The sequence below is a fragment of the Amborella trichopoda genome, chromosome 2 (assembly GCF_054954075.1).
Source record: "Amborella trichopoda isolate Santa Cruz 75 chromosome 2, AtrichopodaSantaCruz75HAP2 v2.0, whole genome shotgun sequence".
NCBI lineage: Eukaryota > Viridiplantae > Streptophyta > Magnoliopsida > Amborellales > Amborellaceae > Amborella > Amborella trichopoda.
This window is the reverse complement of record NC_142337.1, coordinates 13,447,721-13,466,871: the sequence shown is the minus strand read 5'-3', so window position 1 is coordinate 13,466,871 and position 19,151 is coordinate 13,447,721. Positions and strand designations below refer to the sequence as shown.

Genomic DNA, 19,151 nt, shown 5'->3' with positions numbered 1-19,151 from the left:
AGACCGTCCAATTTTTAGATGGTGATATCTAGTGTTAGAAAACCTAACTTTCAAATTTTCTTGAAAATAATCCTGTAATTCTTAAATAGATCCCAAAATTTCAGATTGAAAAAACTCTTGCCACTTTAGTCTTCTAACTAAGGTAGTAGCAGTAAACTATATTCCAAAGGAGCATAATCTACGTCCTCATATCATTGAATAGTCACTTGCTAAAAATCATGTGGTAAGTAATCATGTGGGGTAGGAGGCACCTCCAATCAATTAGGAAATCAAAGAAGGTGATTTGGGGATCTAAATTTACTTTGAAGACATCAATTCATTAAGAAAAAAGTTTATGTAAGGTTGAAACCCTAAACGGTCAAATTAAGGTGCACCTTAAATATTTAGTAGCATAGATTGTTTTGATGCTCAAAATCCTAAAACCGAACATCTTGAGTTCGCGACGTACACATATGAGGAAAAAATGCATTTCAAGTCTTCGAAATAGTACGTCTTGTAATTTATTTTTTTTACTGTTGATTTTCAAGATTTTTAAGCCTTCATAGATATGTTTGATCTACATTATTTTTTAAACTTTAAACTTTATAATTAAATGTGAAAATAAATTTTCGGGTCATCACAAAAATTTTTAACACTAAAACAATTTTTTTTAATACTATTTGAAGGTGGGAATCGATAAGTGACTCCGCATATACAAACCACACCCATTAATTAAAGAACAAATTTGCGTGGAATCCAATTCTTTTGGCTCCCCGAGGTCTCATCTACTTTGGAAGTGCATCTTTTTGTCCTTATCTTGTCTTATCAATGAAAAAAAGGCTCCAGCTTCCCAAAATTTTCCAGGAATTCCGGGTTTGAATTTGAGGAAACCTTATCCTCCACGCAATTACTTCACGACATGAAAAGGGGGCTGCATCTTTGATTAAACCAAGCAAGAAAGTAAACAAATAAACAAAAACCTAGGGCTCGTACCAGGACGGGCGCCGTCAACTTGGCCCGGTTCGCTTGGCTTTAAAAAAATATGGTCTGGGCCACAAACTGTGGCGCGAGAATAGCGGCGGCAACGGGTTAGGTCCGACTGGATCCGGACATAGACCTAAATAGTTTTCAGGTCCAAAAGTTGGACTCATACTCGTACCCGTCGCGTCCCGGGTCTATCGCGACAGGTCTTAGGTTTGGTTGGGTCCATTCCATTACCACCCTCACTATGATTTTTTTGTTTTTTTTGTTTTTGGCATTTTTTTATATCATATATCTTATTATTGGCAACAAAGTCACAATCACCAGCAAATAGATTTGGTCAAGCATTTTATGTTTTTCCTACAACCTAGAAGTTCTGTCCTCCCCTTTATCCAACCGTCCATTTTGAATTCAAGGCTAAAATTGCGCCAATCACAATGTCATATCTCTACACTATTTTATTTTTAATTTTTTTTCTATAAACTATTTTGACACCAAATTTTGGACGTCCATTCCTCTATTAAACTCGCACTAGCGAAAAATATAAAAAAAATATTTTTAATAAAATAAAATGATCAAAATACCCCTGAACATTTCAAAGGGCATTTTGATCATTATATTTTATCGAAAAATTATTTTTAATATTTTTTACAGGTGCACCCCAAAGAGAAGATGGCACGTACCAATTTCATATTCATACAATTTATATAAAAAAAAAAATAAAAATAAAGTACTTTAAGATGTCGGATCTAAGATCAAACGGTGAATGACGGGCTTGAAATATTTTGTCCCTAACAATTTATAGATACAGGTCGGGTTCGACCAAGCCTGGACCCAGACCCAGACCTGAATAGTCTTCGGGTCAAGGTTTTGGATTCGGACCTGCCCGCCATGACCAAATGTTAGACCCATATCCGAGACCAGTGTCGGGTATACCCGGTGGGTCCCGGGTCGGGTCCTGGTCATTGCCACTCATATGAAAGAGCCGAGATGGGGCTCGTGCTGGTCCAATTTGGCCCACTTTATTTTTTACTTAGCCCGTATAGGCCCAGGTCGAAGCCCGGCCTTACTTTGAAGAAGTAAGCCAAATCGGTGAAAACTGACTTTTGGAGTAATTATTTGTTTTTGGAGTAAGTTATTAAGTATTATTGAAATCGCACTCATTACTGCTTACGTGCTCCTGTGGTGACGGGTGCTAGGTCCCACCATGTCCATTGTAACTAATGTCTCCATCTGCATCGACGGCAGCCGTTGCAAAAGCTCCCTTCCCTGGAGGTAATTTGGACCGTCCATCCAGCATAGGCCGATAGATATTTTGTCTGCATGCAATTTTATAGCTAATTTAATAATATTTAATATGCACGTATCTCTATCTCTCTCTTGGAGATATTATTTATAGAGTTCACTGTCTCTTGAATCCATGTCATAAAAGTCCATTACAATCTTTTTCTCTCTCTAAATTCAGCCCCAAGTTGAGCAATATGATTCCCTACCAGCTCCTGCGATCCAGGTCCAATTTACAGGTATTTTTTCTGAAATGATTTATGTGTTTCTTTTATTGATAATTAATTTTATTTTTCGATTATCATCCAATTATTCTGAATATCATACGTTGCTAGATTTTTTTTTCTTAGCATGTTCTCATTGGTACTTTTTTTTTTTTTTAATATTACCAGAGAAGTTCTGTTTATGTTATTTCTAAAAACAAAAAGAAAAATGAAAAAGAGATGTTTTTGTTTATGTTTAGAAAATCTAATTCCTGTTTTTTTTCATGATTAGAACGAAATTCTATTTTGAGGTTTTGAATTGATTCAGGAACTTCATTAGTATGCTGATATCCTATTTAGACCCTGCAAATCCCAAGGGCCTATTTCTTACTGGGCTGATTGTTTTCTTTGTGCTTGAATATTACTTGCATTCGGCATTTCCTTGATTATGATTATGTATGAAATCATTATCAAATTCAATAGATGAGTGTTCTTGATTGGTCTTTGAACTTGGAACACAAAGGTTGTTGTCTTTTGCTGATTTTCTTATTGCAAAGAGAAAAGAGAATCCGGTGGGCCATCCTACTGATATATATATTTGTTTGGTTGGTAACATGCTTTCCTGCACAGCTATCCATCCTTTTGCCTGAATTCACAATATTAAGCCCATTAGTTACACAATTGTGTTACCCATATTGAGAAATTTTGGTTCTTCAAGATAATGAAACTGTGGAACGAAATTTTGGTTCTGCAAGATAATGAAACTGTGGAATTTCTCAAAGGAAAAATTGGAATTCATAGAAAAGCTGTAATTCATAGAAAAACTGTAATTCCATGAATTTCTATGTAATTCATAGAAAAATTCATAGAAAACTGTGGAATTTCTCAAAGGAAAAATTTTGGTTCTGCAGAGCTGGACATAGAAAAGCTAGATTTTGGACTAACACATTAATTCCTTCGAGGAATTGGGATTGTGAACTGCTTCAATATCAAATTTTCCCCCTTATGATCCAAATTGCTGATCAATCAATTCAAGTGACTATTACATATGTCAGCCCTTGGGGATAGAATCAGAGCAGAGGTTCATCAGCATCCATTCCATATGGTAGCTGGATAAAGTGTCCTTGAGTTATAGAAATGACATCATAAACAGTTGGTGAGAGGTACTTTCGGTGCATTCCTCCACATATCAAGGTCACATTTGCTTATTGGTGGACCGACGTCACATTTACTTATCAGTGTGTGAGTTTCATATGTTATTTGGTCTAGCCTTTTGAGACTTATGAAGGTCTCAGTTATGTTCCCTTGGCCTATTCTGGTCACTGCACCTCCTTTCTTGTTATTCATGAATGGTTCTCAACTGATCAAGATGTTTTAGCAGTTCCGATATACACATCGCTATGGACCATTCCGTATATTAGCATCCAGATTTTTTTTTTGGGTGAGTCAGTGGGGAGAGGGCTCCTACTGAGCCAAGGTTGTAGCGTTGCAAATTGTCAAGCGCTAATCAATTAGCATGTGAAATATGCACATCAAAATTTATGGGGAAATAACAAATATCAAAGTGTGCTAAAGAACACCATAGGACCCGAAAAGAGAATATAATTCATGTTACGGCTCAATTAGCCCAAAATGAATACATAATTAATCAGAAATTTGTAAACAAGATTGTCCACATTCCTGCTTAGCCTCTATCGATCTTCAGCAGTTATAGTGCCCCCTGTCATAAGCATTTATCCTCATTGCATTGGTTCCAAAATTTTTGGTTTAAATCTGTTCTGTTTAGACCTGTTCAGCCCATTAAACATTGATGGCGATGCCCTAAAATGACATCTCTCATTGAGGAGAAAAAGTGATGTTTCCATGATGCTTTTGCGGTATCTTTGTGAAATAAGGGGCATGTATTCATTTAATGTCTTTAGTAATTCATTTGTTAATAGGGAAGCCAATGATGTAGCTGTTTGCTTATCTTATTTTGAGGTGGTCTGTCTGCATTTGTGACTTCTCACTTGTAGAATTGTAACTGAGACATGTTTGCTATCTTTGTACTTGACTTTCCTTTGGTGAAAGTATAGCTTATAAAAAACCATGGTGGTCTACTTGAGGTTAAAATTCCCAATTTCTGTGTTTTAAAATCGTGCTGTTCCTAAATGGAGACAAATATCTCTGCATGCTTTTTGTTTTTCGTGCGAAACTTATTTTTTTCTGTTGTTGCATAGCTGGGTAAGTTCATCAAACATGTTGCCGCTGCTAGAAATCTGAAAGTGCCCCCACATCATTGTCCTACATTTGCCAGTTATAGTTCAGAAGCATCTTTGCAGAGTGATGTTCCTGAATCAAATGATAAAGGGTATGGAATCTTAGGTGGAAAAGTCTTTGTATGCAGCCGATCAACAATTGAAACTGCATTTTCTATAAAATTCCTTGACAGTCTTTTTTATAACAAAAAGAAGAAGGATAGATTAATTCGTTAATTATGGCTGATTTCTTTTGTTTAATAGTACATATAGTACATAACTGCGACACATTGTGATGTCAAATGGTACAGATTCAAGGGCCATGACATGCTTGCACCTTTTACTGCTGGATGGCAGAGTACAGACTTGCATCCTTTAGTTATTGACAGATCGGAGGTATTTCATGCAATTTATGGTGTTAATGGATACAAATTGATATTGTTTATGTATCAGCACCACTTCTCTTTAGCTTTAGAAATACAAAGCTCTATTTACTTCTTGGTTTTCTTTATAGGAAAAATGTGCTTTGATGACAGTTCTATAAAAAAAACTAGCGGTCACTTTTCATATGAAACTCATACGTGTTCACATGAATGTGGACGGGAAATAGAGATGGTTCATGCAAGTTTCTGTTTATAATTCAGCGATTATTGAGTATACCTTTTCGATAAGAATGGCTATGCATGCCATTATAAGTCTCAAATGCTGGTTCTCAATCGTACTTCCCGTAATATCCTCACCTCGAAAATGGCCATTGCATGTTGCAGAAAGGGGCCATACCCAAAGTTTTTACCCTGCATGCCTACCAAATATATTTTGATGGTAGTTCTGTAGTCTACATTGGTTCCAAAAACTTGATCATTTAGAGGATATTCTGAATTTTAATAAATTCTTTTTGTCCAGTTATCTCATTTGCTCCTTTTTGAATGATGCTGCAGGGAAGTTATGTCTATGATGTAAATGGAAAAAAATATCTTGATGCTCTTGCTGGTTTATGGTGCACAGCATTAGGTATTTTCTTGATTCACTAATTGACAATGGCCTCAAGTTTCTGATGCATATTACAGAAAACCTTTTTATCTATGCATGTTTTTGTTGCAATTACTAGAATGAAAGCAAGTGAAAATTTTTTATTTGCTTCTTAAGGTTATCGATTCCAAAATTGGCGATATTTTTTGGTTTTGTCTCACAATAAAATATTCTAAGGAAATTTTTGCATCAAGTTTAGTCGTGCCTATGCAACTGTCTCTTTTATATTTGACTGTGAAGTTTATTGACATTAAGAAGCTTTGAGGAAACAGGATTTGTCAATCTACTGAATCTTTTATGTGGGTGGTGACTAATAGTTTTGGTACTTGGACAAATACTGGAATTCATCTTTTACACTAGTGGCCATTAAGGTGGTGGTATAATGACGTGCAAAGATGTCCAGTAATGAAGCAATTATCTTTGTCTTATACTGGCACTTGTGCAGGTAGACTCTTTCTTGTTGGTAACTTAATAAAAGAAATTTGTAATTAATTTGATCAATATATTGTTTCTTGATTCTTTGAAAGGAAATTTAAAACCTAGAGACATTAAACACTTACAGCGGAATAATAATCCTCATAGAAATGGAGGGGTGGGGGGTGGGGGGATTTAACAAATGCTATTGCTGCTTTAACAGATTCCAAGTAAGTTCAACCTCTATTGTCCACTTCTAATAAAACATAGGGGTGCAACCAATTTTTTGTGAATGTTAACAAATGGTATTGCTGTTCTTAATAGATGCCAATTAATTTAACCATTATTGTCAAGTTCTATAAAACCTAATGGTTCAACCCAGTGTTTTCTATATAAATCACCCGGTTCCTACAAAGAACCGGATCATCCACAGACGATTCCCTATCCGGATTGGCAATTTCTTATCCGGATCGACAGGTTTTCAAACACAGGTTCAAACCAATTTTTGGCACACATTCATTTGCAGCAGTAAGTTTCTTGTAATTGTGACATTTCTAATGCATGTAGCTAGGCCAACTATTGGAAATAAAACTATGAAACTGATGATGACTATGATATCCATGTATTTTACTGTTCAATAATATTATCGTTATCCACCACGGATTGCGTCATTACTATGTTATCCCCAGAAGTGTCAGCTTATGATTAAGGGGACAATCCTTTCATTATTGAGATTTCTATATGTGTCTCAAGTAAGGGTTATTCATCCCTTGATTTGTGGCTGAATAATTTTACTACAAATGGAATGTTGTTATCGACTGTTTGTTCCTTGAAACCTTGCTGTTGTCTGATGCAAGCCAGGAGGAGAGAGAAGAAGAACACAAGAACCAACCCAATTGTTAATTCGATTCAAGTTCATCTCTCTATTTTCAGATGACATGAATGACTCCTTATAGGCTCTAAACCTAGGTCTAGATGCTTCTAAAGATGCCTCACCAAGTCCCCATACATTGGAAGATCAAAAGCCTCCTAAAAATCCCTAAAGCATTGACTCAAGATAGGATTGCTATCATTAAAGCCCATTAGAACTCATCAAGTAATAATTATAATAGAAATAACTATTTTCTCTAGCTAATTTGCCTCTTATTCATGCATTGATTTTTTTAATTAATTACTAAATATTGCTCAAACTGTGCTTGAAATCCCAAGGGAACTGAAAACCAAAAGACTCCTAAAACCATCTTATGTTGGAGAGAACTCATCCTCAAATTTGAGAATCTTTGCCACATCTCTGTTTTGCTTTAGTTGAATTTAGACTTCACTTTTGGTATTTGTGGTGTGATTCTACTGCTGGCGCTGGATCTCTCTTAGATCTCCAAACCTCAATAATCAGGTTGCTGTTGTATTGTTGGACCATGTTATTAAAAAATAAGAGTTGCAACTGATTGAATAATCCTTGAAGAAAAGTATCTTCTCCTTTCAGAAAAGGATCCTAATAACATGTGGTAGGATTCCTAACTCTTCATAACATAAGTTCATCTATCCATCAAAAATGGGTTTCGCCTCAAGTACATCATCAATTGCATCTTCTTTATCAAAGATGGTGCTTTTTCCCATTCGACAATAGTTTTCACCATGGATGTTGATGAGAATGACCATCCCACCTCACCCCCATGGTCCTCAGTATACTTTAGCTCTCGGATCGTCGCATCTTTTAGGCTCTCTTCTTCTGGTGTTGCTCACAGAACACCATAATGGAAGGAGTTCTCATTGCTTCCCCAGAAAACCTCTATTCTATCAATCTTCACAAAAATGCCTTTAAGACAATCTAACACCATTGTCCTTTATTTATGTTTTTCACCTAAAATTATTGTATTCATGTTCAATGTTTTTTTTTTTTTTACTCTGGCTAGATAAGTTATATGATATTATTTTTACCATTTGAAAACACTGCATTTGATTTTTGAGGATAAATCTCACAAATACTGTACTTAGTGTTGAATGATTAATATACAAATTGTATCTGTTATAAATAATATTTGGGGTTGATTTATTGCAGGGGGGAATGAGCCTCGACTTGTGGAAGCTGCAACCAGACAATTGAATAAGTTACCATTTTATCACTCTTTTTGGAACCGTACCACAAAGCCATCTCTGGTACTTATTGACCTAATCTTTTGGCTTGGATTGGTTATATTGAAAGAAAGTTGTTTTGTTGTTCTTTTCTTGCTAGAATCAGTGTAGGAAAAATCGAACCGGAACGGTTAACTGGACATGGCCCAGAAGCAGTTCAACCGGCCTAACCGGTAAACCGGCCGATTCAATCGTTCTAACCGGGCAAGTTTCAGGCAGTAAAAAAAGTATTAAAAAAACTAAACAAAATAAAAAAAATCTAATAAAATATGAAAGTATATTTAAAGAATGATTAAACAAATGACATCCAAATGAAATTGAAAATTAATGAAAAAATGGATTTTAAAGAATCAATTTGTGCTCAAGGGTATTTTTGAAATTTTCTATAAAAAGATGGGAAAATATAAAAAGAAGTATTAATGGCCAAACAATTTCCAATCTTTGCCATAATGATAAAAAATATTAAAAAATGCATTACAACAAAATTCCTTTTTTTTGGATTTTATATAATTTTTTTTAAAATTGTTTGTAAAAATACCTGGCCGGTCACCAAAAATTGTCCGGTTCCGATCTAACCGGGCGGTTACTAATTAGACTGCCTAACTAACCTGGTGGTTACTAATTAGACTGCCTGATTTTTCCTTCAATGGGTAGAATTATGTTTTGAACAATTTTTGCAGATCTGAGCATTTTTGTGTTTTCATTCTATTTTCCCGAAGTAGAAAAACTTTTGTAAACACTCAACTGATGATTTTTTTTGTTTTTTATATATTAGCTGGAAAATGGTTTTGGTTGATTTTACTGCAATATTGTATTAAAATATACAGGAAATTCAATTTGCATTCCTTTCTAGAAATGCTTAGACCTTTTTGTTTCTAGTTTTATTATCACTTTAAATGATTTTCATTGAGTTTTGCAGTATTGATTTTTTGTCAAGTAGACCAATCTATTTTATTGAGTAGGTTAACTTGATTTGTAAGATAGAGGTTCAAAACTAAAGACCTCATGCAGTGCAAACTGATTGTGTCCCTTTTAAGCCAAGGCTAGGTGGACTAATCTATCTTTAATTATTTTTTGCAGTTGCTTCATTCTAACATGGGCAATCTTGACATGGTCCTTTACTGTTTTCCTTACAGGATCTTGCAACAGAACTGCTAGAGATGTTTACTGCTAGGAAAATGGGAAAGGTCTTTTTTACAAACAGCGGGTCTGAAGCTAATGATTCCCAGGTTTGATTTCTATGTTTTACTTCACATTGACTTCTTGAGCTTTCCATAATTATCTTTCCTATTGTTATTGAAAAATTATGTTTTGATCTGACAATAATCCTTGCAAGGTGACTTAAATTCTGCATTGAGAAGGGAGATTAAAATTTTAGGACATGGTTAGCTAGGTATTTTATTGCTGTTGAGGATATGGTTGATACATTCAATATGGCATTTGTTTTCCCTTTTATTCTGGCCTGACTGTGAAATACAAAAGGGCTATGACATTACGTTTGAATCCATTTTGAACATTCCTTATCACTTTCATTTTATTTTAGGATTAATTTATTATTGGAATGTATATATGTTTTAATTATTAAAAAGTTACAGATGTCCTCCTTTTTCTTTTTGAAAACCTTTGTTTCTGTCATATTTATGGCATATTGGTATGTTTGACACATATTCTTGTCTGGGTAACAGAGCGGGCAAAGGGTATTAGGTGTAACAAGAGTATGCACCCTAGCTATGGTATCCTTCAAAGGATCCCTTTGGGACCTTGATAGTCGTAACAAGACGGGTGTCTTGAGCTTGAACATCTAAGCAGTCCATTTACCCCGAGTGATACATATGATATGGCCACTTTATACACTTTTGGAGGAATGACCAAGAAAGACCATAGGTGAACAAGAATAGATGCCTTTACTAAACAAGGCTGGATACATCTTTGCCATCTTAAATTCTTAATTATATAGTGGAACTTGGCATATGTCTTTTCAGGTATTCCATTGGCTAATGCAGTTTGTAAAGCCTTGAGGAGACTTATACGGCTGAAAGTGCAATAAATAAGTGAATGACAACATCTCCCTCTACTACTGATGTGGCAAACCACATGATGGTTGAGGCCCCTGTAAAATTGACTTTCATGAGGAGTCCGTTGTATGTTATTGTCATATGGGATGTGTCAGCCTGTTGGATATATTCAAACTACAGTACTATTATCATATTTTTAAGTTACTTGAAATATTTCTTGGAAAGGATACAGATTTTATCCCAATTTGCAGAAATCATCTTTTGGGGATCACCATTCTCTGTTTACTTCAAAGTTTATGCACAACTGCATGTAATCTCTAGAGGGAGTGCTAGAGCCCATTTCATTTCTATATTATTGATTAGGTTTTTTTTTTTCCTTTTATTCTTGCTCCCTTTGCTTTTTATGTGGCCATTGTATTGTCATTGTTTTGCATCACGTCATATTGTTTACGTTTAATTTATGAGTACTTCAAATTGCATCGGAGAAAGAGTTGATATGCCCATTGATAATCTTTACTTTTAGCCATGGCTTTCCTGCACTTTCACATAATGGGGACTATGTTTATATGCATTTTATTATGAATCCATTTAAAGTGTATTTCTGTAGTTCCTCATGACTTGAACATATCTGCAGAAAGCTTTAGGATAATGAATTTTACTGGTTTGGTAAGTCGCCTATAGAACATCTGTAATTTCAAAATTTGTGATGGCTCATATTCCATAGAATCAGTATATGTGAAGATGAGGCACTTTAATTGAGCCCTTTTGAATACTATATTTCGACGATGCAACATACTGAATACTGCTCATGTGGCGTGTTTTAGGCTCTGGACTTCTCCATGACAGCTTCTGATTTTCCCAAGCTTTGTGTTTTTAAAATTTTGCAGATCTTGATTTCCTGTGTTGTTGGTATGTGTGTGCATGTGCATGTGTGTGTGGGCGCATACAAATTTAATTTCAATAGCATCGATTCCTCAAATTTTGAGGTCATGCCTTTCTCATGACGGTTTTCTGAATTTAGGTGAAGCTAGTTTGGTATTACAATAATGCATTGGGAAGACCGGATAAGAAGAAGTTTATTGCACGACAAAAATCGTATGTTTCTGTTTAGTTGCTTTTGATGCAAATATTTCATTAGCTCTTACCAATACTAGTTTAGTTTGGGGAACTTTTTCATGTAAGGGGAGGAAATTGATCATTTCTCATTTTTCCTTATGTACTTCTTTGCAACAGATATCATGGATCAACTCTAATTTCGGCAAGTCTCTCAGGGTAACATTTCTTTTAATGTATTATACTATTTAGGATGATTTGGGATCTTTCATAACTTTTTTACTTTATTTAATTTTTTTGAAAAGGTCTAATAAGGTTGAGGGCCTTAAACTTTTCCTTAACCTGTTTCAAACCTGAATAAAGGAGGTGGATTGCATTAGGTAGGCAGCCAATGTAAAACTTTGCCACGTTTTATCATGAATCCTGAACCTATGTGACTTTTTGGTCTTACGGAGGGTATGACCTTTGATAGAGAGGAATGAAGGAACAAGATTCATATAGCCAACCCCAAATCATTAGGATAAAGCTTGGATGATGATGTTGACACTATTCTTCTAGTATATTAGAGAGCTTGTGGGTTTCATCAGTATGGGGCTTTGATTTATCATGGAGCCCTTTAATGAGTAGAATTGTTGCCCCAAGGTTTGAGATATGGCCCTTCCATCTTAAAGTTTGGTTTTTGAGTTCCACTAGCTTGTTTACCTTAGGAGAAAAGTGAAATTGCAGTATTTAGTTCTCTTAAGCTTTATTTATATGAATTGTTTTCCTTTGACTTGAGTATTGTAACTGACGGAAAATTCTTTGCCTATATAGTCTTCCAGCATTACATCAGAAGTTTGATCTTCCAGCACCTTTTGTATTGCATACAGACTGCCCACACTATTGGCGCTTCCATCTTCCTGGTCTTTGCCCTATATCCTTTTTCACAATTCCAATTTCCATGTTCTATGGTTTGTAAGAATATCTATATCTATATATTGAATAGGGTTGGTTATGTACCAGGTGAGACGGAGGAGGAATTCTCCACCAGATTAGCAAATAACTTGGAAAATCTCATATTGAAGGAGGGACCGGAGACAGTAAGTTCTTGTTACTTGTATTATGTAAGAGCTGTTATCTCCATAGAAATGTTTTCTTATTTATGTGGTTATTATTGCAGATTGCTGCATTCATTGCCGAGCCTGTCATGGGTGCTGGAGGTGTCATTCCACCCCCTGTAGCATATTTTGAGAAGGTGACTGATCTTCATTATTTGATTTTCAGTGGAAGCTTTATTGTCAAAAGAAGTTCATGCATCTCCTCTAGCTACTTTGGTAGATTTAATTTATATCAAATCCTGCAAATTAAATTTCCGAGTAAATGTGTGAGATGAAATTTAATCAAATCACTTTCCTTCATGATTCTTCATTCTCTCTTTTTTTTGTGTCCTTTGTCAATCATGAAGGCATGGTAAAATGTTATTCGACATCACTTTCTCATTCATATGCTCTTATTGCCTCTTCAAACTTTTAACAGATTGGAAAAAAAAATTGCTTTTGAAAAATTCTCTTTGTTTCCTTATTCCCTATCACATATTGGTAATAGATTTTCCTATTGTATATTCTGCCTTTTTCTCTTCTTTGCTTTACGGGCCTCTTATCCTTCCCATCATCGTACCCTCCTTTCTCTCAATTTTGTCTCTATTCTCTCTTGCCTGTTTTTGTTTTTGTTTTTTTTCCTCGTATGAAACATATGTGCAGAACCTCTTGAATTTTGTCATTTCCCCTCTGTAATGTTTTCAGCTCACACCTCAGTTTCCACCTTCTCAATCCTTTGCCCTAGTTCTTTGAGTGAGAGTTTGTTGTTGTAATGCGTTCACCATAAGAGAAGAAGTATAGAGACATAATTATGTACAAAAATACTCTATGTTTGGCCATTTTTCCTGAATGAATTCATATATAAGATAATGAGCTCTAAGGTCTCCATTATTGGAATGATGATGGTTAGTCTAAAACCTATTCATCAGTGCATGGTGATAAAGCCCCAACTTATGAAACTTCAAAATTTATCCTGTAACACTAGAGATTTGTGCCTAAATTGTTAACTTTATCTCAAAAAAAAACACTAGAGATTTGTGCCTAAATTTTGTTTGGTTAGTAGCAAGAAAATAAGAGAAGTCAAGAGTCATAGGTCCAGCAGTTCTCATGTTTCAAGGGCCTTGCTAGAGTTCTCACGTGTTAATTCTTCTCACACGTACCATATCTGACCGTGCATTTTTTGGATTTCTACGGTGAAGATCATTTGTACTTGTTGGCCGTTCCCTAGCAGAACTCTTATCCATAAATTTCTGTGATGTTTCTTCTCATTTACTTGCATGTTTTGTTGAATAAGATCAAACATTTAAGCCTATTGGATTAAGTTTGGATGCATCCATTAATTTCTTCGGCCATCTTTCTAGGTTGCTATTTTAAGGCCTGACATTTGATGATTGTATGTCTCTTCCTTTGGCCGGTGAAATGTATTTATTCATGGAGCAATGCTTTTTTTTTTTTGGTTATTTCTGTAGATTCAAGCTGTTGTGAAGAAATATGATATTCTATTCATTGCAGATGAGGTAATTCAAATATTTCTACATTCAAAACTTGCGATAGATGAATTTTTTAGGGTAACACTGCTTCTGAGGCGTGCTTATATTTTTTCTGCTGCCTTCTGGATCCATCCTTTAACAGGTTATCTGTGCCTTTGGAAGGTTGGGGACAATGTTTGGGTGTGATAAGTACAATATTCAGCCAGATCTTGTAACCATTGCAAAAGTACGCCATCTGCATATAAGAAAATTTCTAAACTCTACCTTTATCACACCTAATTGCAATTTCTTGATTTTTCAGGCTCTTTCATCAGGATATATGCCCATTGGTGCAATTCTTGTAAGCCCCGAAATCTCGAAGGTTGTTTACTCACAAAGCAATGAACTTGGTACGTTTAGTATTTCTCCCTTTGACTGGTTAAATTGATCGAAGGTGTCCTGGTTCCTTATGCATGCCATCTTGCTCTTTGCAGGTTCGTTTGCCCATGGATTTACTTATTCTGGGCACCCTGTGGCTTGCGCTGTTGCATTAGAAACACTGAAAATTTACAAGTATGTAGCTGGAACTTTAAATGGGAAAAGGCTATAATGATGATGATGATGATGCAGTCAGAACTATTGTTCTCAAGTCCTGTCTTTTTTCTAGATGCACTTTTAGAACGTGTTAATTTGCACAGTGGCCAAGGACTTGTTAACTTGTGAAAGGACCTAATGATGCTAATTAATTTGCACAGAGAGAGAAATATTGTTGACCAAGTCCTCAGCATAGCGCCAAGGTTCCAAGAAGGCATACGAGCCTTTTCTGAGAGCCCCATTATTGGAGAGGTACATTACTCTCTACAATGAGATTTCATTACCATTTTACTCTTTAAAATGAGATCCCATTACCATTTTGCTCTTTAAAATGATCATGGAGTTTCCAATTAAATTGAGCAACTAGTATTTTTAACTGAGTTGGAAGATAATAGTTATTGTGACACCGAGGTCCAACAAGAATATGATCTCCTATTGTTTGTTATGCAGATACGAGGAACAGGATTGATACTTGGTACTGAGTTTACAGATAATAAGTCTCCAGCAGATACTTTCCCACCTGAGTGGGGTAAAATCCTAACATTTGATTTTTAGCACGTCGGAGAATAATAGATGCTCATGCAATGCAGTGAAAATATACATGAGGGAAACTGAGGTGATGGGTGTCTAGTAAATAGAGAAATGTATGGGGTGACCTCCTTCAGATCATAAAGTTACTTGACTAACTTAGATCAGCAAGGTGTTTACACTTATAATCCAGCTATCAAAAAATTCAACTTCATTTAGTTGCTAGAGAACATATTCCAATAGAAAGTGTATGAAAACAAAAATTTGATGTTTTTGCGTTCTTCTTCTCTGATAATTATCCTGTTTTTTAGGAAAACATTGATTCCCTTCGCAAAACATTTTCAGTTTTTGTTTTTCCCTCCTAATTTTGGGTTGTTTGCTTCCAGATTAGAATCAAAATAGAAAGTCGATCCAAGTTTGGGCCTGGGACATCCTAGTTGGGACTGAGAGCTACTTTTAAGATTGTTACATAGACCTGAACTAGTTTAAGGGGGTAATATCAAGTACGGTTTCCAAGTTTTATGTTATCAATTTTGAGAAATTGAGCGAGATTCTAGTATATCTATAGTTCGTTTAGAACAACAAGTGTCTGCATAAGATATGATTTTTGAGAACAGTAAGCATTACTACGTTTAGAACAACAAGTGTCTGCATAAGATATGATTTTTGAGAACAGTAAGCATTACTACAAGTGTAACTGTTTCAGAACAGAGAGTGTAGGTAATTTCAAGAGGTTATCTAGAAATCATTGATTAAAAGTATCCATGTCAAATTTGATGTCTATGGGTTTTAGAAATAGTTATGCTGCCAAGGAGTTATCTCCTGTTCCCTTATGCATGACCCAAGGTCATCTCTCTCTCTCTCTCTCTCTCTCTCGCACACACACACACACACACGCACATATACATGCACAAAAAGACAAACACACACAATGGTTTGGAAGTATTTAGCGGATTATTAATCTTGACTCCATGCTCCGCCCTGGCTAGTTCCCTTATAGAACTGCAGTTGCTGACACCTCATATTGTCTCTTACTTTAGATTATCATCCAATGCTCTAAATAGCCACCCAATAACAATATATGGTTACATAATTCTCCATAGGATAGGCCAAGCATCCAAATATTGTCTTGATCAAATTATTTGTTTCCTCCATGATAGCATCGCCTTGTATCATGGTCAACTTGTCATGACTATAAAACAATGTGTGTATGCGTATGTGTGTGTGAAGATTTGGTCTGCCCTAGTGTGGTGTGGACTGCCATGGTCTCCATCTTACATAATTTTTAAGGCTTTAGGGACAATTGTTCAGGCCTGAAATTTGCATACTCCCTCTCTCTTGAACCAACAAACAAGATCATGGAAAACATTAATTTAAAAATAGAAACTGGTTTTCATTGAGAAGAGTGACGATGCAGTATGGATTACCCATTTCAATTGTTTAAAAGTGGTATTAGATTGAGGCCTTGGGGGTATGTGTTTAACCTAAGATTTTGTAGATTGCCTTATCATCACTTTATGAAGAATTTCAAAAAAATAAAAGTCTGACTTTGGGTTCTTTAAGACCTGGATCTAATGGTCCAAAATTGTTCACTATTGAGGTGGGTTGCGTTTTAGGGATTTTTTTTTTGGGCTCGAGTGCTAGGATGAGTTGGGCTTATCCCCAAAGTTTGGTTCCACAGCATCCCCCTTAGCCATTGATCAGACCAGATTAGTTTCCGCTGTGTGCGCGCGTGCACGTGTGTGTGTGCATCCATGCATGCATGTGTGTGTGCTTATTGTGTTGTTTTTTCTAGTTCTCTGTTTTGTTTCTACCACTTACATTAGCTATTTCCTAATGAAGATTTTCCTCCATTTTATATTTCAAGATGTGTGTTTGATAGCTCACTGTCACTGCATTCTAGTTTTAATCATTTTTCCGTAGTGTTGCAAAACCTAACGTTAAAATTTTGGACGATTTCAGGGGTAGGAGCATGGTTTGGTGCTGAATGTGAGAAGCAGGGAATGTTGGTACGAGTCGCTGGAGACAACATTATGATGTCACCCCCTTTCATCATGACACCAGAAGAGATAGATAGAGTATGAGCTTAATAATCCCTAGTTATGTCAAGTCGGCTGCTACTTGACTTTTCTGGGTTCATAAGATGTCGGAGTTCTTTCGAGTTCGCGTTGAGTATATTCTTTGTAGGTTGTCTTGTAAATCCAAATTAGTCACCACAACTTCACTGTATATAGTTTTTGAAGTTTTAAAGACCCGACCGAGATTTTTGTTAGCTCATGTGGAAAATTTGTATTCGACATTGTTTTTCAATCTCACAATCCACGTGGATATTTTCATTTTTTGTGGCATGTAAGTTCTATAGTGCATTTTCAGTGGATTGCTAACTCTTGGAACCTGAAACCTTTGTTCTCAGTTAATTAACATCTATGGAGAGGCGCTCAGAAGCACGGAGGAAAGGGTGAAGCAGCTCAAGGCACGACGGTAGCAGCACAGGGCATGATGACCCCAAGCACATCTTCTTTTCTTAGAAGTGATGATGATGAAAAGTATTATATGAAATCGTGCGGTTGAAAGGTTCAAGTACTTCCAATGGGCATGTCGAATTTTATTCAAAGGGCTCAAACCCAAGCAATATGTAATATTTAATAGAGTCGTATCAGAGGGAGAATTGTGTTGCTGTGTGAAGAGGCGACATGTTTATAGTTTGTCTTCTCTCTGCAATAAAATGTGGCCTACATTTTCTGTGACATTTTTCTTTGAATCCTATAGACTTTTTTGGTTGTGTGAAAATTTTAATAAAAGCCAGTGGAGCATCCCCTTTTTAAGAGATTACCTATATATTTCTCTTGAAATTTTTTTAAACCCAATTAAAATAGGAGAAGAAACCTCTCCTTATTTTAATGAGGACAGAACTTCTTGAATTTCTCCGGAAAACCATCCCCTGTATTTCATCCCCAATTAAAATGACCCATTTTCCTACCTAAACTAAATTATGATATCTTCCAATCAAGATGAAGTATTATCCCATTTTCCAAGAAATAAGTCATGAAACTTCTAAAATAGAAGGGATTACCTACTTCCTGCTCCTAACTAAAGCAAGAAGAGTAACTTTGATGCTGCTCCTAACGAGACAACCAAGGAAGATGCATTGAAATTCATACAAACTTCGAACTTCGAATTCATTGAAATAACATGGGATAAGAATAGGATGGTGCAGCTACTTATAGCTTCATTGAGGGTATGACCCTTGATATGGGGACTTACAGCCTTATGAGGGTATGGATTTTTGATTGAGCGGAATGGCAGATCACAATTAGTGTAGTTAGTTGGGAAAAAAGCTCGATGATGAAGTTTGAGATGGTATGGTGAATTTACAAATGGGACTAAAAATAAAATGGAACGACTAAGTCCCCAGAACATACCTTTCGAAAAGTGCATATATGTTGATCTCGATAACTTCCTACTGTCGGTTGTGGGACTAAAGTCGCATATTTGTGTTCTTTAATTTCAACGAGCCGTTCATGTGTACATGTCCAATTTCTTGAGAAAGGAACATTTTAGGGTTACATGACCAATTACTTGAGAAAGGAAAACAATTATGGAAGGTGTCAACGTTATTCTTTAAAAGTATGGTACACCTCGAAATCCACACAAAAATGTTATTTTGACATTGAAAAGCCTTATAAAAGTGATCATCTTAACCTCAATACATATAGATGTTAAAAAAAAAAGAATTTTATGTTCTAAATAATGCATCTTGTAATATATTATTTAGAATGTCTATCTTTAAACTTTTTTTAGTGTGTTTAGATTGCTCAATCTCCACCATTTTTGGAGCTTTACAATTCGTAATTAGGTGAAAATAAATTTCTAGGCTACCTTAAGTGTCTCTGGCACCTAAACTGCATCTTGTACCAAAATTTAGAGGTGCGCTTTACTTTGGTTGTTTAAGGTTCACACCTTATACCAACTTTACTCAAAACTGCTTGCTCATATTCTACAGTTTTCACTCATGGCGTGTTACTGTTCAAAATCCATCAAACAGCCATGATTCTCTAATAGTATTTGACTTTTAATAATGGTTTTTACAAATCTAATTAATCTCAAAATTTGTGGGTGTGTGCTCTTTAGAGAGGCGCATATTGATAAAATATAA

The 19,151-nt window shown here is 35.6% G+C and overlaps 1 protein-coding gene across 4 annotated transcripts; it reads left to right on the top strand.

Annotated features, from left to right (window-relative positions):
- The first annotated feature begins 2,382 nt into the window (after positions 1 to 2,382).
- POP2 (Pyridoxal phosphate (PLP)-dependent transferases superfamily protein) lies at positions 2,383 to 17,744 on the top strand. 4 transcript variants are annotated; one of them, XR_016049212.1, is made up of 19 exons: positions 2,383 to 2,483; positions 4,667 to 4,797; positions 4,996 to 5,080; positions 5,623 to 5,695; positions 8,187 to 8,284; positions 9,397 to 9,489; positions 11,297 to 11,370; positions 11,509 to 11,547; positions 12,142 to 12,230; positions 12,331 to 12,407; positions 12,488 to 12,562; positions 13,874 to 13,921; positions 14,037 to 14,120; positions 14,196 to 14,283; positions 14,368 to 14,446; positions 14,629 to 14,719; positions 14,918 to 14,996; positions 16,958 to 17,178; positions 17,409 to 17,744. XR_016049212.1 is itself a non-coding variant. In XM_006858175.4 (19 exons), exons 1-19 carry the CDS (start codon positions 2,442 to 2,444, stop codon positions 17,478 to 17,480), a joined length of 1,533 nt encoding a protein of 510 aa, XP_006858237.1. In that variant the 5' UTR covers positions 2,383 to 2,441; the 3' UTR covers positions 17,481 to 17,744. The 4 variants fall into 4 exon arrangements, 1 of the variants encoding a protein (XP_006858237.1); XM_006858175.4 differs by having other exon boundaries at positions 16,958 to 17,073; XR_016049213.1 differs by lacking the exon at positions 14,918 to 14,996 and having other exon boundaries at positions 16,958 to 17,073.
- Positions 17,745 to 19,151: the final 1,407 nt, after the last annotated feature.

Bases quoted from the DNA above. Each gene is read 5' to 3' on its own strand.
- POP2 (XM_006858175.4), top strand. From the start codon at position 2,442: ATGATTCCCTACCAGCTCCTGCGATCCAGGTCCAATTTACAG. The intron at 2,484-4,666 runs GTATTTTTTCTG...GTTGTTGCATAG, and splicing joins GATCCAGGTCCAATTTACAG to CTGGGTAAGTTCATCAAACA. The intron at 11,548-12,141 runs GTAACATTTCTT...TTGCCTATATAG, and splicing joins ATTTCGGCAAGTCTCTCAGG to TCTTCCAGCATTACATCAGA.